Here is a 24542-nt window from a genome sequence, read left to right as displayed (position 1 = left end):
TGTTAAGAGTGGGAAGGGAGGCTGCGGGAGGTGTGAGGCAGGCAGTAAGCGGTCGTGGTGAGGCAGGCTTTCTCTCTTCTTACGGCCCGAGAAACAGAGCCGCCCCCTCAAAAACAGTGTCTCACGAGGGTCGTTGGCGTGCTGCTCCGTGAGACCCGTGTGCTGAGCCCTCAGGAAGGGTGGGGATAGGGACATGGTGACAGCCCTGTGGGCAGCTGTGCCCCAACACCCCACAGCACCACAATGGGCCCCACCACCCCACCGTGTGCCCCGAGGCATGAGGTGGCTGGGGAGGCCTGGCAGAGCACAGCTGCTCTACAGAGCCATCCTGTCACCTTTGGATGGGGCAGAGACTTGGTTTAAAAGCTCCAGAGTGGTTTAAAAGGAGCTCCTGGACCTGTCCTCCTGTGTTCTTCCCATGGCTGCACACCTCTGAAAGCTGATGGCAAGAAAAACAGAAAACGCCCCAAATTCTGTAAACTTGAATATTTTATTATCACTGAGCATTTAACTCCCAGTCCTCAAAGTTTGTTTCATGCAACAGAGGAAATTAAACCAGTTAAAAAGATGAAGAGAGAATTAATGCTGTCAGGACAACAAATAAAGAAAATGGGCCTTGTAGCAGCAAGCTGAATGGGTATTGATTGTGCAAGATGCAAGATCTGGGAGCTTGGACCTGGGTTTCAGCCATGAAGATGGATAGGAGAGCATGTAATATGAAGTTTCTGGACTAGTCAGGACACGTGCCAAATAATACCTAAATCGGGTACCTGAGTGATATGCAGGATTACGGGAGGTAGTTTTTGAAGAGGCACATAAATGGGTTTAAGAGACTGCAAGCTCTGTTATGGCTGCAATAAATTTGAGCCAGGGACAGCCTTAAGAAGATATCAGAAAGATGACAGTTTTCGTTTGGAAAAGAGGTGAGTCTGGAGCAGAGATCAATCTCAGTTGCCTGTACAGAAATGGCTGTTGAGTTTCTGTTTGGAGATATTACATAGAAGAGACATTGCTGAAATATTCTGTAAATTCTGTAACAGTATTTTGTAACAGTGTTCTGCAGATTATGCAAATTCAAAATTCCGTATTTGATTTTTCCTGAATGCCTAATGTTTAATCCCACTTTTCACACTGGGTTATTTATTAACACTTGGTAAACAAAGCATTATATATTTATGCATATCGTTCAGATTGGAAGCTTACTTTTTTCCAAAATGGAAAACCATCTATTGCTTTGTATTTTATTATTGATTCCTGCCTTTGCATCATCAGACTTTTTGGTAACACATGTCAGAAACGTCAAGGTAAGTAATTAACCATGTATGGGGCTCCCATTCTTCATAGATTAACTTCCTGCCATTTATCAACATTTATCAGAGAGTTCATACAATGCTGCCACCAGGAGCTTTGTGTTCTCTGTTACCAGTGAACACAAGATCAGACTTGGGACTCAGACTAGTTTACCTCTCTAATCAGCCTCAGTTTTGAATCAGCTCTGAAGAAGCTCTCCTATCTCTCTTTCTAAAAGCATCACTTTCCTCTATTTTCCCTGTCATCACCACATAATGGTAAAATGTCTTATATTTAAGTGTGTAAAACAATCGGTGCTGCCAGGGAACTGACTTTAGCACCTGTAAAACAATGCAAAATATCAGTGAAAAGATGCCTCCAAGAAGCAGAAAACAGAGATGTAACATGGCAGTCAGATAAATATGTCCACTATCCAAGTGACATGGTAGGATTTTTCTCAAAAGATTTGCATGTTAGCATAACAACATGAAATATATCTCCGTCCTTCAAAGGGGCCATTCTGTTTTTGACGATCTCTGAGTAAGACAGTGCTTCCTGATGTTCTGCCTAATTTTATTCAGTTAAGTTGCTGGCCACTACTACTCACCTCAATAAATTATTTTCCTCTCTCTCAGTAGTTACATACTATGAAAAGTTACAGAGGGCAAATCTCTTTAGAGAGCATTGTAGGTTGGTGGGTAGAACAGGACAAAGCAATTTACAATCAATTTCTGTCGATTAGGTTATGGTCTTTGCCAAGACTTTTTCTTTGAAAATCAGGATAATAACATATCTAACTTTTAAAAATCAGCTTGAGATTTATTGCTGCAAATTGGAGATGCCATGGATTCTTACTATTTAACAGTTATGTAGCCCAGATACAATGTAGCTTTTTCCTCCTGATTACCATACTACCTGTTGTTCTCTGTATGTCTTGCAATGCTAAAGCCTTTCTAAATGGAAAACGGCCAAACCTCTGTGCAATGCTCCATCTGTACATGCAGAACACTACAGAAAAGTCAGTTGATTTTCCCAGTTTTGTTATATACTTTATGCAAATGTAATTTGATTGAAATGGAAGAGATTGCTATCTAGTGTGAAGGTCTCAGTCCCCACCCTGTCTTAGCTCCTCTGAGCAAGTAGCATGCAAGTGAGGAGTGATGAAGCATGGCTGGAAGCCTGTCTGGCTGATGACCTTCAAGCTGTCAAAGCTGCTTTTAAAGCCATAGTCAGGTAAACACAATTGGCAGACCCAGTTCTGCTAAAAATGGATCAAAAATGCAAATGAAAGATCCGTAAGTGCTCTTGTACACCTTGTTCCTATGCATGCAGCTACTAAGCTGGGGAAGTTTTTTCTAGATTAAAAACTACCCCTAGAACTACGTACTCAAAGCATTCAAAGCACGGGTAGTGATGATACAGCCTTCCTTTTATAGCCCTCTCCTTTTGGCAGCAGCGAGACTCCTGCATAGCTCACGAGGAAGTTTAATTTTCATAGCTTCGCTGCATTATGGTCTCTTCTCTGTGATTTCCAATTAGCATCACTTGGGATGATGAAATCTTTAATGTTGCTGTAGATTTGGAAATCATTTCCATGCCTTATTTTTCCTATGTAGTACTTAGGGATGTATGCAAATGCCTCGTTCAGTGTTGTGAATTCCCAGAAATCAGTTCAAGTTAACTGTACAGTCTTTGCTGAATCTTTTAGTCATGTTGTGTTTTAGTTTCCCAAGCTGTAAAATCAGGACTTCTTTCAGCAAGTACTGTAATGAGAGCCCTCGTTTCCCTCCCTATTTTCTTGGAAGTTAAAATTTATTATTTCCTCTGCTCTTCCTCTCCAATTTCTATAGATTTTTTGCACCTATATTCTTTGCTGTTGCCACAGCAAAACGGTATTAAACAAAAGCAGAATTTATTACTGTTATACAACTGAAAAAAAATTCTAATAATTGATGCAACTGGCAAATATGTGGAAATACTGTAGAAAGATTTTGTCAAGTAACTATAATTACACAAGGTAGAGGATATTAAAATATCCATTTGGTCTAGCATTGCATAACATCTTTTTTAATGGGACACTATCACTTTCTGCCCACATAGCTTAAAATTACCTTGATGTTAGTGAGGTCTCTAGCTACATCCAAGTGAATCATTAAGAATGAAAGAAAAAGATCACAGAATCACAGTCACCTAATCCACTCCCCTATGCAAATCAGGGTCAGCTAGAGCAGGTAGCCCAGGATGATGTACAGCTGGGTTTGAGTATCTCCATTAAAGATCAGCCCACATACAAAGCAACTAATACCTTTCACTGAGAGATTTTTCTGTATTTTCTTTTTCAATGAGAATGGAAGAGTACCCCCCAAAATAGTTACAGACTCAGAACAGAACTCTTTCAAAATTACTGTAGAACCCATAATTCTGATAAAGAATGTGCACAACAGCAATTTGTAAAAATTAAATACAGGTAAAGTATCTTCTAATTTAGGAGGCAGTAGTGAGAATTGCAGCATTTGTAACTAAGGAACACATTTTTATAGTTTTTTGTATTCTTAAACTGCTCGGTAATTCCACTTTAAGGAAAAGTTTGTAGCAAACAAACTGGCATTTCAGTGACTTCCAGCTTTTCATTTTCCAGGGTCCATACCTCAGTTGGTGTTTCGTAAGGGGAAATTATTAGCCATAATGACAGTATAAATACAGAAAAGATAATTTCAATTTTGGAAAGGAAGGATTTGAATTGGTGTGTACTCTACACAGGCATTAAAAAAGCCCAGATAGGTTTGTGAGACAGGAGGGATGTACACACAGAAATCACCTGTATAGCAATAACAGTTTGAAAGATGAACCTAGAGAAACATACACAGACTTTTTGGCCAGACTCTTACAGAAGTTGAGAAGACTCCCCGCCCCAAAACCTTGCATTACCATATATTTAATATAGTGTCTTGAAAAAAACCCTCCAAAATAAACATAAAATAACCCTCTGTGTCTCAGTTTCCAACCTGTAAAACTCCTAACTGTGAAAGGTAACAAAAGCCTTAAATGTACCTGAGATGTGTATCTGACTTGATACTTTATTGTGTCTTTACTCCTCTATTTGGTGGAGCAGGTAAACATGCTTGCACAAAATGTGACCCACGAGGCTCTTAGAGCCAAAAGAGATAAGGTATTTGCAGCCGAGCTTATGGGAATTGAGTTACACAAGCTGTTATTTTAACATGATTCAGTGAGTATGTTTGAAGCCTGTTCTCTCTTTCAGAAGAGAGTACATGGTATTTTTGTAGAGCTTCTGATATTTGCACCTACTCTGGGAGCAAATATGCCAAAAAAAGTTCTAACAGCTTTTTCTTTTTTTCCTCCATGCAGCCTTTCATAGTGACTGCCTCTCCTCTCTGTAAGCCTGCTGAATTACCATCTTACCTATTCATGTTAGAATGAGAGTCTGTTCGGGTGAAACATGAAAAATTTAGAAGTGTGAAAGAGTGTAAGGATGAGTGTGCCTGATAGTTTGAATGTGTGCGTGACTGGAAAAAAATGTGCAAACTTGTTTTTTATGCTTTGATACAACCCCCTTTTTTCTTCCCAAGGAGAATTAGTTTGAAAAGACAAAATACATACCACAGGACCCCAAACCAGGAATTCACCCAAAAAAGATGTAACCCTGAGGACAAGATACTCTGTCTTTAATTTGATGTCATCACACAGCCAAACTATACTCAAGGAAGCCGTATTAAGCAGATTTTAGTGTGTTCTTTAGTCTCAACGACATTTAAATATAAATGGCACTGGGCATTCAAGCCTCTTTTCCTCTCACGCTCCCCTCATCTCTCAGGTGGTCCACTATTGTTTTTCAGCTAAAGAAGATAACTTCTTGTGTCACTTGAGCAAAATACAAAATCAGCAACATTCAAAGTTTAACTTACCTTTCAAACCCGCAGTATTTAAGGTGCACTAACATCAAATGAAAACCAAAAGATTCACCAAAACTGGGAATGCTATGAGCAAAATGATTATACCTGCTTCAGATACCTTACTTGCTCTTCCCTCAAATTTACTTCAGTTTACTAATGAGGACCTTTCTCAAGCCTTCCTCCTCCTGAACAACTTCTTTTGACTTGGAAGCAGAAGACAACTACATAGGTGCTAAGTGATTTGTTTCTAAATGCAGCTTTTCTACCTTAGTTATTATTTTTTACCTGTTTTTCTCTTTACAGAAGCGAAATGCTGATAATGACTTGGTGAGTAAGGATTGATTTTGTCCGGGCTACTGAGGGAGATTTATAGCCACAAGAATATTCTTACTGTGTTCACAACATGTTTCTGTGAGTCCAGTCTGAGCAAATGGATATTTCTGAGTGTGTGTGACAAGGGGAGTAGCCCAGAGTTGCTTGTTTTAGGCAGTAGGACTAACTAGACAGTTCCTTTCCAAGCTCTGATGGAAACTCCTGGACAAGGAAAGAGAACGAACAAATTACTTTTAACCTCGTTGTATTTGAATAAATAGCAAAGTTGTTTGAAGTCACCTCTGTATCTCTAACAGACATCCATTCTATGTTGGTTTTATTTTTACTTTTATTTTATGTTGTAGTTATTTCTAAGGAAGGCAAGAGACCTCATCTCTGAGGCTGATTCCACTTGGCACCTGGACTCCACTTCAGCAATGCTTAAATGCTTGGATTGTTTGGGGACCTTCTTAATCAACCAGCCAGAGATCATACCCACCATAAAAACCCCAAGGTTCTTTCCAGTGCTGGTTTTGCTGCAAGAAGTAGGCCTTGTTGTTGTGGAGTTGCCTAAGGAGTCATATCTGTTGTTACCTATGCTTTCATATAGTCTCCAGCAACCTTATACCTGAGCATTCAAAGAAAATAAATATTGCCCTACCCATTTCCTTGTTTAAAGAAGAATGAGCCCCAGTTGTGAGGAAATTGAGAATAACATAAAATGGAATTTGGAGCCATCTGCAATTGTTTAGCTCTATTTTTAAACAAGGTGACTGCTTATATCCCTGCTCTAGGAGTCATCCACTCAACTGATAATTACAGTCACTAATACAGTGAGGCAGTAGTAAGTTGTTGTGCTCTTTCACTAACCATAAACAAAAGTCACAGTCTCAGTAGAGAAAACCCCCCAATTCTTATAATGGCAGTATCTTTGCTGTAGTGGTAGTATTTTATTAAAGAGGCTATAGTTATAACTCGTGGAATAGCACCATGATGGCAGTGTGATAGATATCCAAGGAAACACAGCTGTGCTCCAGTTGTTATAATTAGGTCTTTCCTGTTTTGCTTTGGAGTGATAGAATGTCCTGCCGTGATTTCTTTTTAAAAATATGATTATGGCTGATTAACAGAGACATCAATGTAACAGCCAGCTCTTTTTTTTTTCTTTTTTCATTTTTCAATCTACAGGTTGTCAATGGGATAGAAATCTATAGCATGAAAATTGATAGTAAAGTAACTTCTCGATTTGCCCACAATGTCATCACCAGTCGAGCTGTCAATCGTGGAAATGTGCACAAAGAAGTCTTCTTTGATGTTGAACTCCCTAAGACAGCCTTCATTACCAACTTCAGCATGTGTGTAATCTTTACAATATTGTTAGAGAAGACTAAAAATCTGTGCAAATGCAACTGGGAGAAACTGAACCCAAATGTTCATTTTTACTTTGCTATTTGATAGATTTCTAACTGCCTCCTGGGTAATTTTCTGGTACTATTAACTTAACATGCAAGATACTTGGAGAAAGGCAAACATTGGTACATCTATAGAAAAGATGACTAATTTTCAGTTATTTCTATTCATCATCATGGACCTTAGGGAATGGGGGATCTTCTCTCGAGATCCATTCACCTTTTCAGAAATACTACTTACTTACTCTGGTGTTATCAAACCAGAAATGTTCCATTACTTAATTTCCCTGATGGCATTATAGCTTAATTTATCTCTTCATTTAAAAATCTTATTTGAATGAAAGGCAGGAAATAGAATTATTCCTTTACATTTGTACCTTTAGTTGCAATAATATGCAATTCTCACACCATTGTGAGGTTTAATTCAGTTTAAACACGTTATCTCTGTTAGTCACCCTATGCCTGTTTTATTTTCAGTGGAAAGAAACAGTAGCTTTTAGGGCACAACTACTCTTAATGCATGCTAGAACTTTTATTATAGGATGAGATTAATACCCTATGAGAAATGCCTGTTTAATGGTGTAAGGAGTCTAAGGATGAAATGTTCAGCGGTAGACAGCTACATTTGGACAGATGAGTCTCATCCAGAGAGTCATCTTGCCGTTAGATGAGACGAGATTGTCAAGCTGCTGAAGTGTAGGAATATGGCAGATGTAAGTAGTGTTGCTATCAGCCCAGTTTTGATCTGATTTTACTTTGATTTTCAGAGTAAAAGTTGGTTTAGAGCCTTTTAAGATACTGAGCACAGAGCTCTTCATTCCAGCTAAATTCACTGAGAAGACTAGCTTCAGTGAAAGTGCTCAAATCTTGGCAATATCAGATTCCTGAAAGTGCTGTTTAGCAAACCAATCAATAAACAGAGAATTGCCTATAGTAACTTTTCATGTATCGGTGCAAACCATTCAGCTAAAGTAGGACTTTTTCATCTGCAGGACAATTGATGGTGTCACTTATCCTGGGACTATAAAGGAAAAAGAAGTTGCAAAAAAGCAATATGAGAAGGCTGTTTCAAAGGGACAGACTGCTGGTCTTGTCAAGTAAGAATGATGTCTTGTGTGGCTTCCACACCATCATCCTATAGCAAATTGTGGGATTGGAAATACCTTGTACCTTGTTCTGGCATATTTCTGAAGTTTGTTTTTCACAGGACCAAAGAACAATCATTAAGTTAGAGTTATTGTAGTGTAAATTATAAAAAGGAAATACAACTTCTGACTATGCAAGCGGTATCTGCAATTATGGAAAGACTGTTTCTGCAACTTTTACTGACTTTGTATGACCTGTTCCTGGGATTAAGCTCACTGGGAGACTTGAATAAATTCTACACTGTTTGAGTATGATTTTGGCAACAGATCAAAATTCCCATCTTTGTTTTACTCCTTTTTGAAAATCCTACTCCACCAACCCAAGCAATAAATATTGTGGAAGAGGATAAAGATATTCTTTTTCTTACCCACTTAAATACAGAGCTTCAGGAAGAAAAACAGAAAAATTCAGTGTCTCGGTTAACGTTGAAGCAGCCAGTAAAGTCACTTTTGAACTCACATATGAGGAACTGCTGAAGCGACAGTTTGGAAAATATGAGATGTTCATCAAAGTAAAACCGAAGCAGCTTGTCAAAGATTTTGAGGTAAATGGCAAACTGTATCAAATTGGATACTGTAATTTAAGAGATTATTAAATTCTGTACATCTGTTGAAAGTGGAGTACCGTGGTCATTCACATTGGTTCACAGGTGAGCTAAAGGCCCATGATAATACGTCTAATGAATCACGTGGGTAGTCCAGTATGCTTTAGTGCAGGTTTTTATTTGTAAGCTTGACAAATTGCCTCAGCTACTAAGCCTCCAAAAGAAATGATATATGGAAACCCGAAAAAGCCATTATGATGCCTTGGGGTAAAATAGAAGATTAATAGCTTTTATAAATGTCTTTATAGCATAAACTACACCTTTCTCACACCACCATGAAACTACACCATCTTAAATTACAATGATACCTATATCGCATTCTAGAATACTGCAGCTTTTGTGTGCCAAAACTTGTCTTTGATCACTCCTATCTGCCTTGCTAAAACCCAGCTCTAAGGCAAAATTTTTCTCCTTTGTATGCCCAGAAAATGCTGTGTAAAAATCATTACAAAACTCAGCATCTATAAGAGTTTATGCAGCATTGTTTTAAACACACTATGATAGAAGGCATACTGAAATATAGGTCGAAGTTGGGCACAACTCACAGGTAATGGATGGGTTATATTTTTGAAGGACTTGAGTATTTATTGACGTTTTACAAAATTCCAGTATCTAGCTTTCAAACAAGTTATGTTTCTATTAAGGTTTATTTGTTTCTAGCTTTGTTTTTAACTTCTATGTATAAAAGGCCTGTTTGACTGATGGTGTGTCCACACAAGTATGAATTTGGACTGCCATTATGAATTACAAAATTTCTTTTGCTTTTACGAAAATCCCTCTTTCACATCTGTAGTTGCCTGCTGATCCTCATGTAAATGGCTAAGTTGATATATTGTGGGGTAATCAATGACAATGAATTTTCAATTAATATTTCAGATTGAAGTAAATATCTTTGAGCCCCAGGGTATCACTGATCTGGAAGCGGAAGGAACATTCATCACCAATGATCTACAAAATATCATTAAAAAAACTTTGTCAGAGGAAAAGGTACAATGACTATGGCGTTCCATAATTTATTTATTACAGTTATAATTCTGAAATAATCATGTCAGTGCAAAAGTGCTGTAGTGGCTAGCAATGGAAGTGAGAAGACAAAAACTAGAGAAAATACAATAAAGGCTTGTCTGTGCAAATGAGCTCTGAATTCCAAGCTAGCAAGTTGAAGGCCATCTCCATGCAGTTCAGAAGCCACGTAGCTGTTAGCATGGTACTGTACCCAAACGAGTATGCCTTGTCCCACAGCAGTAGTTGGAAACCTGGATACTGATAAGACTGTTTCTTACAGAAGAACTGAGTCAGTAACAAGTAGTTTTCTCATGTATGGAGGTGGTAGAATTCCTAAGACACAGACTGCCCAACAGCCTTATCAAAGGTGTCATTCCGAGTGGAGGGCTTAACCAAGGAAGAAGGGGAAGCAAACATATGAAGAAAGCACTAGAGAGCAGCCTTCACATGTCAGTTACCCATCAATAAATATATAAATGCGTATGGATACAAACTAATACCTAACCTGATAAAATAAGTTATTCTCATGTCTGTGAATATAAATATACTAGTTTTACAAAAATGCAAACTTCTTTGTGTTCTGTAGAAAATTTTCAGCTATTAAGGTTCAGATCTAATGAAGGCTTTTCTTTTCAGGGGCATATCTCTTTCAAGCCAACTCTTGATCAGCAGCGAACCTGTGCAAATTGCTCGCAGTCTGTCTTGGATGGGGATTTTACTGTAAGATATGATGTGAAGAGAACAACTCCAGATAATTTGCAGGTAAATCTGAAAGCTGGAAGTTTTGAACTGTTGAGCAGCTTAGCTTGCATAGTAAAGGTCAGCGAGCAGCGAGGGCCAGCTGTTCCCTAAAGGACAAGGAGCTGAGTGTGACAACACAGCTGACAGCACAGGGGCTTCGCCAGCCAAGAGCCCACTCCCCACAGTACCTGAGCAAGGCAAACCCAGAGATGGTAGTCAAATTCAGCTGAGAGTCCAGGTCATCAGGCAAGTTTGTGGTGATGAGGCAGCCCGAGGTCAAGGCGGGAAGTCAGTCTGCAGGGTGGGATCCAGATCACTGGAGTCCATGGACAGGAACAGGTATGGCTGTGACACAGCTGGAGACAGGTATTCTTACCGTGTAGCTCAGGCAGGCACTAAAGGCCCAGGCATGTGCTAAATGAAGCTTCTGGGCTCATGGACAGAGGTGAGATTAGTCAGGGCCATTAAAGCCTGTTAGTCCACTCAGGGGCTAGTCACTAAATGAAAGTAATTTCTTCTTTATCCATTTTATCTTTATAGTATACAAAAGTCTTTTTTTTTTTTTTTACATTTTATTTTTCAGATTGTCAATGGCTACTTTGTACACTTCTTTGCACCAACAAATCTTCCAAAGTTGCCCAAGAATGTTATTTTTGTAATAGATATTAGTGGCTCAATGTCTGGAAGAGAAATAGAACAGGTAAGTTATTACATTACTATAAAGTCCCAAAGGAATAACCTCTGTTGTGATGGAAGGGACATGGTGGCTTATAGTGCATATGTGCTGCTTAAGCTATGCCAAGTGGTTTTATGCTGTGACCTCTCTAATGCTCAGTACCATAAGTACTAGTTTGAAGTGTTACTGTAGAACAAAATTCTATACATTTAGGCTATATTTACTTACTTATAAATGTTATTAGTTCAAAACTCTCAATATCAACATTTCCAGAGAGCTCTGTCATGTGTACTGGACAGTTCCAAAATTAAAATGTGCGTACAGTATTATGTGCATTATCTATGTCATTCATTCTGTCTCCTCTGGGAAGCAGCAGGTCTTTTCATAGTTAGGACTCCTCATTCTAAGCTAATGCTCAGAGTTTTCAGGTTTTTGTGCTGCATCAAAATATCCACGCTTGCTTGCGTATGAGCTTCTCCACCAACCTGTAGCTACCCATTTCCCATCACTTTCAATTTGCCATGCCAGCTTACCTCAGTGTAAGCAACGATCCGTGACGCGAGACCTGATTTTCCTCTCAGCTACAAAGATTTACCAGATGTAATTGCAACTGGCTAGAGTTACTCTGAAATAGACACAGGGACTGGCAAGGACAGAACAAGCTCAGAATTTTTGCACGACATCCTGTGTAAAAGTTAAAAATACCCAAATGCTGAGAGATTAATCATGTAAAAATCTGTTAAATGTTTGTTAAATGTTGAACCATACATTTAAATCTCTTTGTCTTACAGACAAGAGAAGCACTTCTAAAAATCTTAGACGACATTAAAGAAGATGACTTCTTCAATTTCATACTGTTTGGTAGTGAAGTACACACCTGGAAAGACACATTAATCAAGGCCACTCCTGAGAATTTGGATGAAGCAAGGAAGTTTGTTCGGGGCATTGACACTCAAGGCAGTAAGTACTTTACTGGATTTGCCAATAGGTCGTTGTGTAAGTTAATTTATCAAGTCAGTCTGTGAACACAATACTACAGCTTTTTTTTTCATTTATTATTGATGAGACATTCCTAAAGGTGGAATTTACTCAGAACATGACATCTATCTTTCCTTATGTTTCCAAAGTCCAGGTACTTTTCTATCTAAACTTACCCCTGCTTGCAAACCCAAATCTTTCATTTTCATACTGTAATGAGATCTCATCAGGTTCTAGTGAAAAATGGGCCTTTATTTTGACTGTCTGTGCTGTAACCAAACTTCTATGTCTACCTTGCAGTGACAAATTTACATGGTGGTATAATGAGGGGAATTGATATGCTGAATGCTGCTCATGAAGGAAATCTTGTGCCCAAGAGAAGCGCTTCTATAATTATCATGTTAACAGATGGCCAACCAAATGTAGGTAAGTTTGTGTTGGATGGAATAATAGAGAGAGTGAATTAACTGGCAAAAAAATGCTCAGTTAAAATTGGCCCCCATCTTTGACTTCTGGAAGTTTTCATGATTTAAATGCTACTACACCAGCATCATACTACTAAAACAAGTTTTTGATAATGCCTCATAAGAAATCCTAACATAACTAGCCACATTTCATTTGTGATTATTTTGTCTATTTATGAAGAAAACTCAAACTTTTTCTGGTTTGATGCAGGCATATCAAACACTCAGGACATTGAGGCGCATGTAAAAAAAGCCATTGAAGGAAAATATCCCTTGTACAATCTTGGTTTTGGCTATGGTGTTGACTACAGCTTCTTGGAGAAGATGGCACTGGAGAATAAAGGATTGGCCCGTCGGATTTATCCTGATTCTGATGCAGCTTTACAGCTTCAGGTACAGTAATCACCACTTAAATTAGATGAGAGACACATTAATTCAGATAACTATACAGATGTTCCTATTTTGAAGTAATCAAAATCCCAAAGTGTAATCTGGTACTGAGATACTCAAGAGTCTGCTGTAATCAGAATATTAGTTGCTGTAATTAGAATGTTAGTTTCTCCTTATATAAGGAGAAAGTGGAAGGACAGTAAAAGGGAGATATGGAAGAGGGTTCAAAACTTGGCATAGGGTTACAGAAGTCATGGTTCTGAAGGACATTTTGGTGTGCAGCAAAATTGCTGCAGTCATTATATCTCCCATACCTCACAGATCATATAGTTAATGTCACGTCAAGGCAAGAGAAGGATGACAGAGCGTAAAGGCTCTAGACATTCTGTCTTTAGGAACTTACTGCAAGCAGGTGTATCTTACCATACTTCTGAAACATTTTATAGTCGTATAAGGCATGAGAACAGGTGTAGGCAGTACAGACTTGACTTTTTTTACTTCTCACATTCCAATAGCAGCGATTCAAAAAATTCACCAAAGAATTTAGATACTGAATTTCATTGTAGGCTCTGCCAAAGTCACATACCTAGTCTCCCTTGGCTTATGTTGTCATTTCAGTCTCTGCAGGGAATAGATCTAGAAACTTACTTCTATCGAATGGGGGGAAGCTTGGGATCCCTCTTGATTAACATGGATGGAACTCATCATCCACAGTGTGTTGTTCTCAGATATTTTTCCTCTCTCTTAGTGAGACTGAAGAGTTTCTATGTCCTTTCTCATTTCCATTATTTGTAGATTTTTAGGCCTTGTACTCTGAGATTTAACTGAATATTTAAATAGTTCTTCTAAAATACACTTTTAGTTTTCATTGCTGAAATAGCAGGATGTTTCTGGGTACAGATCTACCTATGAATTAAAGAAACAATTATAGTTAAATGTTTTCCTTTTTTTTTTTTTTTTAATCCTCTAGGGGTTTTATGATGAGGTGTCGAATCCGATGCTCACAGATGTGGAGTTAAACTACCCAGAAAATGAAATATCAGACCTAACTAAAAACAGTTTTAAGCATTTCTATGATGGGTCTGAGATTGTGGTGGCTGGGCGCTTTATAGACAACAACCAAAACAGTTTGACTGTAGATGTGAGAGGTGAAGGCGTAAGTATGGATTTCTTTGATTTAAGTAAGGTATTTCCTTGCTACACAAAATGTCTGAATGTTCAAAGCTGGCAATACTTAAAATATTTACTGGTATTTCTTTACCTCAGTGACAGGATGTGTTCCTGCGTATGTGAGAAACTAAATGCTCCAAAGTCATTGCTTTTAAAGCTGCAAGTTACTTGCCTAACTCAGGCATAGTAGGGTAGGGTCAGTCTGGAACAACTTTGTGCAGTGTGACTGGATTAGCTTTGCTAACAGAATTTTTTTTTAGTTTAGTCTCTAAATACCCTACCTGGTTCTGTCAGGAGCCAAATGTTCAGTGTTCTCAGTCACTAGTCTTCATTGGGTGAAGAAAACTGATGGATAAGCCAGCTGAATATTTGAAATGCCTTCCTCTTAAAATACAAGTCTACTTCTAATACGAACCAAGTGATCTAAGTACCTCTCCAGATTTGGATTCTGTAAAAATATTTGCCCCTGATATTGAAGAAACACAACACAAACATATTATAGATCATGTTATTATAAATGCTGTGAACTGCATATATGCCCCATGCACTATGGTGTATTAAATATACGAAATTAGGTATATTTCAAATACAAATAATGTATTATTAGTAGGTTAGCCAGCGTATATGCTTGAACATGTTCCTATATGAAATTGGCGTCATAATCAAAGTTCTTTAAATCCTGAGTAGCCAAATTCTAATGAACAAAAATGCCATGTGAGTTTGGAAACTGCATTATGTCCTATAGCGTACACTACTAACCTTCACAGAAGCAATGGAACAAAGATCCTGCTACAACACTGACAATTTCCTGGGCAAGTGCTGTGTAGGACCAGACTGTTTTTCAATTTAAAAAGATTTTCAGATGTGAAGGTCTTGATTTTGGGAGGTTCTGGAAGTCCCTGCCTACTTATGATACCAAGAAGTTTCCTTATTCCTAACAGGCTAATGATGCCCTGTCATATACTACACAACAAGATGCTGAGCAAAGAGCTAAAGCTTTCCAAGAACAAGAATACATATTTGGAGATTACATTGAAAGGCTCTGGGCTTATCTCACCATTGAACAACTCCTGGAAAAACGGTAGTTATATCTAGAACAACATCTTAGCTATGAACCCATTAAGCCATCTGACTGGTGCAACTTCTAGGGTGTGAAGCTGAAATTCACATCACACTGATGTGCCAATGGGAAAGCATAAAAACCAGTAAGGAAGATGCCCCATCCTATTCTCCTCCCCAACCTCAGTATTCCTGTTTCAGGTTGCAAATTAAACAATTTTAAATTATTGCAAATATAAAGCACAGTTTTGCCTTTTTCTTGGATAGCCAGTGGAATCAGAAGTGCTCTTAGACTGTAATAAATACTCCTTATTGATAAATTAGCTGCAGAGAAATGACTTCACTTTAAAGAAAAATATTTAATCCAGAGTTCAGTGAGTAATTTAGCAATCACTGATGCTAGGAGTCTCTACCTGTATTCAGTATTGCAGCTACAGGAGAAGAAAAGGAGAATCTTACAGCTGAAGCCCTGGCTCTGTCTCTAAAGTACAAGTTTGTAACGCCACTGACATCCATGGTGGTAACAAAGCCAGAAGACTATGACAATCAAGATGGGGTTGCCGATAAACCCACTGAAGGTATAGACATTTTCACAATTTTATTTTATTTGAGAAGCCAAATGTTCCTTTGATGTTCCCCTAAAGAAAGGCTTTTGTGTGGGCACAGTTTTAAAAATGTATCTGAAAAATCTGCTTTCCAAGCTTTGCACGTGTATGGTTTATGCAAAATTACTTTTCATTGTAAAGCTCATTTCCATCAAACCATGCTTCATTACTGAATCATACAGGCAAAATACTATAAATTCAAAATAAGTGTATTTTAAGCTACATATATAAAACATTACATCAAAAAAAAACGAAAACCAAGAAGCATTTCTAATCTAATAGTCCAGCTATATTCAGTTTAGTTCACATCACTTTCTCCTTTATTTTTCTACACACTTCAGCTTAGGGGTAGATATAGTAACATCTTTCTACATGAAAGGGGAAAATTTGCATGAGATCTTCCTTGTGCAGGATATATCAGGCTGTAAAAAGAGACTATATTTCTAAAACGCAGTATTCATATATATTGCAGAAAGAGAAGCAATTATATTGAAAGTGCAGAGTTTGTTCTAAACTCCTCTGATACTTTGGCTAATTATTAACTTCTTACTCAGGAAAACACTGTGCTTTCATACAGTTCAGTCTCTTTGTTTAACCTGTGTGAAACAAAATGATTCTATTCCTCTTTAGCAAAGTAAGGCAAATACTATCTGCTCAGTGCACCCCAAAGCCACCCTGCCCTCATCTATGTGTGTTGCTCGGGCCATCCTCATATCTCCCTCATTCAACAGGTCTGACAAACCTCTTGTGAGGCTTTTCAATCTCTTCTATTAGCATCCATTATTTTTTCCCCAAACTTTTGCTTAGTGCCCCTAAAAGTTCCTCCCAGGCTCTGTGTGGGCTCGCTGCTGGCTTCTAGATGAAAAACTTTCTCATCTTCTGAATTTGGCATGGTAACTTAAGGCATTTTAGCATAACAGAGATACTTACTGGAGGTTAGTGGGGTTTTCTTTCAGCTGGAGCAAGTCCTGAAACCAATTAATTGCTAAGTGCCCTTCAATTCCGAACAATTCTTCAGGCATTCTGCTGATAAAATTTTTGCATTATTTTTCATAACTGTCGTAATGGGATACTAACATAAAAACACTTGATACTTAATTTAACACTTAAGTCACTATACAGCGCAGTGGCTTTAAAGTTTACAGCTGGACTCCATAAGATGGAAAAACTTACCCAAACATCTGACAGAAGCAGCATCCACTCAGAGTGAACTTCAGCTCTTTGCTTTCCCTTTCCAGGTACTTGTAGTACAAAGGCCCTTTTCTGAACCTCTTTCCAAGTAAATCCTCTTTGTATGTAGAAAGTATAGAGCAGTAATAGGAGAAAATACTCGAAACATGCTGCTGTATAAGAAAAGAAAATAATTTTTACACACTCTAGAGTCTAGATTCACAAATAGGATTACTGAATCATCCAGTCAGTATTAATAGAATGATGCAAATGCCTTGAAAACTGCAAAAGAGTAAAACCAATAAGGAACATTTTGCAGTGTGGAAATGGCATAACAATAAAACAATTACTAACAGTGCTCTTGTCATATGCATAATTAATTGCAGTTTTGCTGCCCCACATAACAGCTCTTTACTTGCAGTGTGTTTTTGTTTGATCTACAAATATTGAGTTGTATCAATGGGAAGAAATGGAATTGTAAAATACTGAAGATACCTGGTTGAATTGTCAAACAGTTTTAACTGAAACTGTGATTTTCTCTTTTTGTTCCTTTTACTTCTTACCCGCCCATGGTAACAGCTGAAGGTATGTACATTTCTTACTAAGTTTACTTAATATTTTTAATTGTTAGAGATGGATTTCCTGCATCACTCACTTGATCTAGGATGCAATATTTTCATAAAATTCTTGGTGAATAAATCAAGACTGTGTTATAAATAGATTAAAAACTTTTCCACTGGAAAAGTTTGTAAATACCATTTTCAGTGTGGTTCCTCCTATCTCTGATAATTGCAGCATCCCACCACCACAAAACTCAGGCCCAGTACAACTAAGCTGCTTTCCAGGGCTAGCACCGTTGCCTCCCAGATACCTGTGTGTAGCAGTCTCTCATTACAGAGATGTCTTCATTGGTGCTGTGATTGCTACGTCTCCAGCACAAAGCCCTGTCTTCAGACACCCCTCCATAGCTTCAGATGTAAAAAGAGTAGAACACTAGAAAAATGTGGAAGCAGCTGGGTAAATCTGACTGACTTCCCAGTAGTACAGTTTAGAGCAAGATGGCACAGAGGAATCGGAGAAGAGCAGGTTGTCCCAGCCCCTTACAGAGCAAACCCCATGCCTTTGGAGAAGTAACATTTTTTGCTGAAAAGCAGGGTGTGGTTTCCGCCTGTTCGTGACATTTGCTTTGTTGCAGTACTAAATAAACTGTTTTGACCAAGTTTTTCTTCTTTAAATATTTATAAATTTATACATAATTACAAGATTTTGGAGTTGGTTTTGGGGGAAGGAAGGAAGGAAGTGGGAGAGATTGTTTTGTATTCTTTCTAGCCTCTAAAATAATATTTTGTTTCATTCACAGCACAGGCTGTCACAGCTGTTATGCCGGGTAAGTCATTAGTTTAAGTTTCTGAATGAAGCAGCATCTGTCAAAGGAAATTGATTGAGACAACTGAAATTACTGGAGAGAGAGAAACTGCCTTTTCTGGGTTTACAACTGTATTTTAACAAACGCTACCAAATTCTGCTCACTGCTAAAATGTTGCTCACTGCTAAAAACACACTTAAAGGTTGAACAATACTAGATGAAAAAGTTTCAGCTAAATAGCTTTTAAGGATTAAATGCCAGTTCATCAAACCACCATTTTTTCCTGAAAGCTCTTTCCCAGGAACAGAGGATGGACTTAAATCTGCACCTCCTTTGAAATTACGTAAAGCAAGGGACTATGATGTCAGCGTCTCTGGCTAAATTAATATGTTCAGTTACTTATACAAAAATAAACTGTTTTATTCAAGAGAGACAGCAACTGACCCTTCAGATTGCTGGTTGGGCAATCCTGGAAATGGGAGAGTTAGATTTAGGTTTTTGCTCTGGAGGTTAGTCTCAGTCTCTCTCTCTGTCTAGTTTTCTCAAGTCTTCATTGAAAAGACTTAAATTCATTCTGGGGGAAAAAACAAATGTCAAAACCTCAAAAGTTTTCGATGGATGCTGTTGCATTTCCTTGCTGATAGACAGCTTAATCCTTAAGTCTGAGGCATTTGTGTCCTACAGATACATTACTTGAGCTTTGTGGAAACCCTCAAAGCAATTTAGACAAGTGAAATCTGTCTCTATCCTGAAGCTTTGCTTGATTCAAAAGCGGCACAAACTGTCATTCCATGGACCATATGCTTTAAAAACTAGGATGGAATTAGCAATTTACCTAGCATAGTAACTTCCTGACATCTTGCATGTACTGTGCAAATAGTGTGTAAATATTCCCTTTTGATGTGAGTGTTTAGCATTTTTTGTTCTTTACTCTCTGCAGCTCCACAACTACATTACCTATATCTGGCACGCCCCACATGGTATACTAGTGGTGAGTAGTTTGAGTAGTGTCTGCTTAGGAGAACAGAAGAGGGTATTTAAGAGTAAATTGCACAATTCTTATGAGCCTTTTAGATAATTCCCTTCCACAAAAGCAGCCATTTTTTATTTCCAAGGGGCTAGTATTTTAATTTACTTTAAACATCTCTAAATGTTTTTTAAAGATCAATTCACTGAGATTATGCATGGTCATTTTCTTAGTCCTCCTTCCCATTGCTAGGCTTTGTGTTGGTAACTGCCTATTCTCTATTCGATGAACTTCCTGCCCTCAGTAATACTTTCATGGCCTTCCAGAGATAAGCACTTAGAGGTGGCCATCCTGAGCCTACAATCTGTGTGCCAAATTTTGTAGTCGTCAAGAGACACAGGATATATGTCATGTACCTGGGAAAGATGAGGGAGAAGAGGATGTAGTTCACTTTGGGGAGATGGTAGCAGCTTCCTTGGGGCCCCACCACTCCTTTGGAGGAGGGGCTGGACTAAGCTGGGCATACAGCTTGTGCAGGGACCAGTTCCATTGCCACAAGGTTAAATATTCATGCAGAGCTTTGAACCTGTGTATCACTACACAAATACCAGTGATTTGCCTTTACAGTTGATGGAGATCCACACTTCATAATATCGGTGCCACAAAAAGAAGATGCCATTTGTTTCAATATCAATGAAAACCCGGGTGCTGTGTTAAATTTAATAAATGACCCAGTTACAGGTGCGTTTTTAATTTTTTTAAATACAGTAAATCAGGATACTTTATAACAAAATGTCTTATGTTCAAAGGCTATTTCTCTCTTTCATGCTGCGTAAGCTTTTTTCCCAGCAAAGTTAGTAGGAGTTCCTGTAGCTGTGATAGGGTACCATTACCATGACTGTGTTTTCACTTCTTGGAGCAGAATGACCTTTTAAACTTTGTTTGAAAACCACTGTGAGAGTTGAGAGACATAATTTTTCTCAGTGAGTAGTAGTACAAGCAATAAAATAATCCTGAGGTTGCCATTTCATGGAATACCTGGTACAGAGAGACCAATGTCGCACAGGCTATTTGTGCCCATCACAGACTCTTTGTGCTTCAGGAAATATTAAACTTTTCTCAATAAAGTGATTGTTGTCTTTGTGGAAATCCACAGAACAGCCCCCAGAGCTTTTTCTACTTTGGTGCAAACATGCACAAGTAATTCTGATCTATTTTTCAGCTCATATTTGTTTCCTTGAGTTGTTGTTAAATTTCCATGACACTCCTTGACATCAGTTGATCAGGTCCTATCTATAAAACAATACTTGATGTTTCCTTTTTATTTTAGGCATCACAGTCAATGGAGAACTCATTGGTGATAAGAGAGCAAATAGTGATGCAAAGATCCAAAACACATATTTTGGAAAAATTGGCATTGCAAATAAGCACCTGGATTTAAAACTGACAGTAACTCCTGAGAAGATCACAATTCAGAATGGCAATGAAAAAACAGGTTTCACCTGGCTTGACTCGGTCACCTTGCAACAAGAAGGGTAAGGCTTACAGAAAGAATCTTTACACTTGTTTTTAGTGTTGATCAATAATATACTTTTAAGATTTGTTGTCTGAATATACAAAAGAAACCAATTCAGGTCCTGCTGGATTCTGCTCTCTACTTTGTTGTGTAACTGCTGAATGGAGGATTATTCATAAATTCCTCTGCTTGGAATAAGTGAAGAGTTTCTCTGATTTTCTATTACTATGACTAAGGTAAAACTAGATTTGGTATTGTGCTTAATGCAACAGTGTCTTGCAAATACTTAAAAGAATAACTTAGACATAGTGTGTAATCTTTCAAAGATATAATAATGTGCTGTAAACAATCTCCACTTTAAGAAATTGAAATTGTGATATTTATAGAATAGGTACATTTTGCCCTGTCAGCAGGTATATTTTTCATGAGATTTATCTATTACAGAATCATTGATACCTGTGCAAAAGGAAGTTTAGAAAAGGAATGGGCAGCATCTCCTCCCCCTCCTCCTCATTTACATCTTCATTGTGTACCTGGAACAAAATTACTACCTTCTCAAAGCATGGCACTGCAACAGAAAGAGCACCAGAGCAAAACTGTTATTCATACAGCATGCTTATTTTTTTATTATGATATCACTATTATGATATCACACATTTTTATTATGATATCACTATTTTTTATGATGATATCACTAACACAGGCAGAAGTAAATCTTCTTTATCCTAGCGCTAACCTAGACAGTTCAGGAGTTGTCTTTTCTGAAAAAAAAAAACCAAAAGGAAAAGGTGTCAGGTAGCATCCAGGCAAGGAAGTGATGGTTTTATCAATAACATTTTTATTACTGAGCATGAGGTGCTGTATCTACATATCACTAACCTATCTGTGATTAATTGCTGTGTTATAGGATGAGTTTTGGTAGAAACCTCTTGCTGAAAAGTTTAAAGGCTAGGTAGCCTTTTACAGTGTAACTTAGTATTAGTCGTGGACTGTCTGTGAAGACACAGATTCACATGGACCAAACTAGGCAGCAAAACCTGTATTTTAAAAAACACTGAGCAATTTATAAAGCCATGTTTGTTTGTTGGACATGTTTCTTCTTCTCAAGTTTCTTCTCATTGCTGTTAGCTCTGGGAAGCACAATGTCCTAAGTCAAGTTTTTCTTTTTTCCTCAGTTTAACTTTGATAATTAACAGAAAAAAAAATCTGGTGCTCTCGATGGGCAGCGGTGCCTCATTTGTTATTGTTTTGCACCAAGTATGGAAGAAACATCCTCTCCACCAAGATTTCCTAGGACTGTATACATTGGAAAGTGAAAAACTGTCTGAACAAACCCATGGATTATTAGGTATGACTTCATTTAGTGTTTTCATGCTTGTCTTTGTCTTTCCTTATGAGGCTACATAATTTGTAGACACAATCTTGTACGTAGCCTTCCTGAACTGAGATAGCAGAGGAAACTGGGATGACGTTGATTGGCCATATTAAGATTTCTGACAAAATATTCTAGGCTCAGACTTTATGCATTATCTTTTCATAAATTCCTCTGCTGCTGCTGAAATCACTAGCATCCATTGTCCTCACTGGCATCTTTAAATCTCTTTATCTTGCTAAATCCCACCTACAGATTTTTTTTTTTCTTACTACACTATTCCTCTAGTCTCTTAGATGGTTTGATCTCTCCTTTCATCTTACCACCTTTCTCCTAAGTACAAGCACTCTGAGAAAATACATGTGTTTGCTCGATCAAAATTTGCCGAACTTCAATTAGTGCATCCTTGTAAGAAAAGAAGTTGTTAAGATATATCTTGATTTAGTAGCATATATTAAAATCACAGAATGCCTTCTATCATCTAAGATTTTCCTCATGTTAGCTAACATTCTTCATTCTAGTAGAAGGCGAAGTTGGTAGTTCAGGGATCAAAATTTTGACCCTAGTGAATCCTGTTTTCTGCCAGTGTAGTGGGTTTGGTGGTATGCATTCTCTGTTGGAAAATATGCAGATAGCAGCCATTTTCCCTTGCCTTCCAATTTTCACTTACAAAATCAGGTAAGGGCAGCAAACATTCATTTTGGGTCCATAAGTTTACTCATTGTGGAAAATAATGAACTGTTGCGAACTTACTCTTCTCAGTCTTGGTACGCACTTTGAGGCCTGAGGAGAGTGAGCCAAGCTATCAGTGGTAGCTCGTTAGGTCCATGCGTCATGGGAAATGCTGTAACAAAACAGAAAAAGAGCAGAATAAGGACGGAATGTTATTTATGCTTTCCTGCTCCAGTCTCCTCAGGCTAACGGCCTTCTCCACACAAAAGTTATTCTGCTATGGTATGAATTGCAAGTAGCAAGGAAATTGCAAAAGCCCACGTGACATGTGGGTACCCCATGTTGCAGTTCACTGGCTTACACATCTCATCGCCATCTTCATCATCTTTGACTTTGCCTCTGTACTTCACTAAGTAATCTAAAATCTGTGCTCATTATAGGACTCAAAGCACCAGCAGCATCCTGCACACCAGCCCAGACAGGGCAAAAGTGTGTGAAGGCTAATCCTGGCAGGAGTGTGAAAATTCCTTAGATGTCAGCCTTGTTCTGAGCACAATCACATCCAAAAATTTCAGAGATCAACACATGCATTATTTGATTTAAAAAATTCGAAGACTCGGAGAGTATGTAATAAATACATCTGAATAGACAAGACACAAAGTGAGGATATCTTGAAGGATATCTAGAAAAGGCTAATTTTATGTGCACTCAGAAGTTGGAACTTACATCCAGATGATAGGCATAGAATTCTGGTTTATAAAAAAGAAAATAATACCATATGTATTATTAGGCATATGTTGAACATAGGCATATGTTCAACCTTACACGAAACTTGCTGTTTGCTTATCCGTTCAAAACCCTGAGGGGACATGGAAAACCGCATGGGAATGTAGAAATTCTGGGGTTTCTGTTTGGTTTGTTTCTCTTTTAATGTGTGCAACATGCCTGAAATGGTAATTTTGGCTTCTATTTTTAGGACAGTTTTTCCACCCCATTGACTTCACCATACTTGAAATTCATCCTGGGTCTGATCCCAAGAAACCAGATGCCACAATGATTGTTAAAAACAAGGAACTGACAGTAACAAGGTAAAAAATAATTAAGTCCTTAGCAAAGACTTAGGAAAGACTACCTTGCCAAAGTGCAGTTTCTGCCTCGATACTCCCATGACTGTATTTTCCCTTTCAGGGGCTGGCAGAAGGATTACAGAAGAGATCCTAAGCATGGCATTGATATTCCTTGCTGGTTTGTTCATAACAATGGAGCCGGGCTGATAGATGGTGTTCATACGGACTATATTGTTTCCAGTCTGTTTTAAACTACAACTTCCTCCAAATTCATGGGTATACAGAGTATTGGTCTGAAAGAATAGTATTTTTCAATGTTTAAGAAGTGTTAAAAATACATAAGCGTACCATGTTTGGCAGTGCCAAGATACGACGGATTCTCACAGGGTTTTACTGCAGATTGGATCAAACCTTAAGTGCCAAACAGCTGTTCTGCTTCTGTGCACAGATACCACTCATCCCCTGAAATATCCTTGTTTTACTGAATTAATCTACTAGTTTTAAAATTCTGACTTAAAATGTTACTTTGTAAAACATAACAGAAACATTCTATCCGATTTTAAATCAATAACTGAGTGTCAGGAGTGATTTAAATAAAAGCATCAGTACTTAACGCCTTGTTCTGTTATTCCAACAGCTATCAGTGTTT

The 24542-nt window shown here is 38.0% G+C and overlaps 1 protein-coding gene across 2 annotated transcripts; it reads left to right on the top strand.

Annotated features, from left to right (window-relative positions):
• Window positions 1-1214: 1214 nt before the first annotated feature.
• Window positions 1215-24144, top strand: LOC142415646 (inter-alpha-trypsin inhibitor heavy chain H3-like). Of its 2 annotated transcripts, XM_075514225.1 has the most exons (21): window positions 1215-1304; window positions 5508-5531; window positions 6705-6871; window positions 7918-8022; window positions 8453-8615; window positions 9552-9662; window positions 10317-10442; window positions 11005-11121; window positions 11889-12057; window positions 12376-12501; window positions 12751-12932; window positions 13900-14085; window positions 15041-15180; window positions 15582-15736; window positions 17869-17907; window positions 19246-19290; window positions 19894-20007; window positions 20597-20801; window positions 21958-22130; window positions 23803-23914; window positions 24015-24144. In XM_075514225.1, the coding sequence occupies exons 1-21, from the start codon at window positions 1215-1217 to the stop codon at window positions 24142-24144; spliced, it is 2679 nt and encodes an 892-aa protein (XP_075370340.1). The 2 variants fall into 2 exon arrangements, with proteins under 2 accessions (XP_075370340.1, XP_075370339.1); XM_075514224.1 differs by lacking the exon at window positions 17869-17907 and having other exon boundaries at window positions 19207-19290.
• The last annotated feature ends 398 nt before the right edge of the window (window positions 24145-24542 follow it).

This window comes from Mycteria americana, chromosome 11 (genome assembly GCF_035582795.1).
Source record: "Mycteria americana isolate JAX WOST 10 ecotype Jacksonville Zoo and Gardens chromosome 11, USCA_MyAme_1.0, whole genome shotgun sequence".
Lineage (NCBI taxonomy): Eukaryota > Metazoa > Chordata > Aves > Ciconiiformes > Ciconiidae > Mycteria > Mycteria americana.
Note: the sequence above shows the minus strand (reverse complement) of the source record. Positions and strands in the feature narration are given on the sequence as shown.

What these genes read in the sequence shown, in the direction of transcription:
- LOC142415646 (XM_075514224.1), top strand. Translation starts at nt 1,215, where the DNA reads ATGGAAAACCATCTATTGCTTTGTATTTTATTATTGATTCCTGCCTTT. An exon ending in GGGCATTGACACTCAAGGCA is followed by an intron (nt 12,058 to 12,375) that starts GTAAGTACTTTA and finishes TCTACCTTGCAG; the next exon opens with TGACAAATTTACATGGTGGT. An exon ending in CCCCACATGGTATACTAGTG is followed by an intron (nt 19,291 to 19,893) that starts GTGAGTAGTTTG and finishes TTGCCTTTACAG; the next exon opens with TTGATGGAGATCCACACTTC.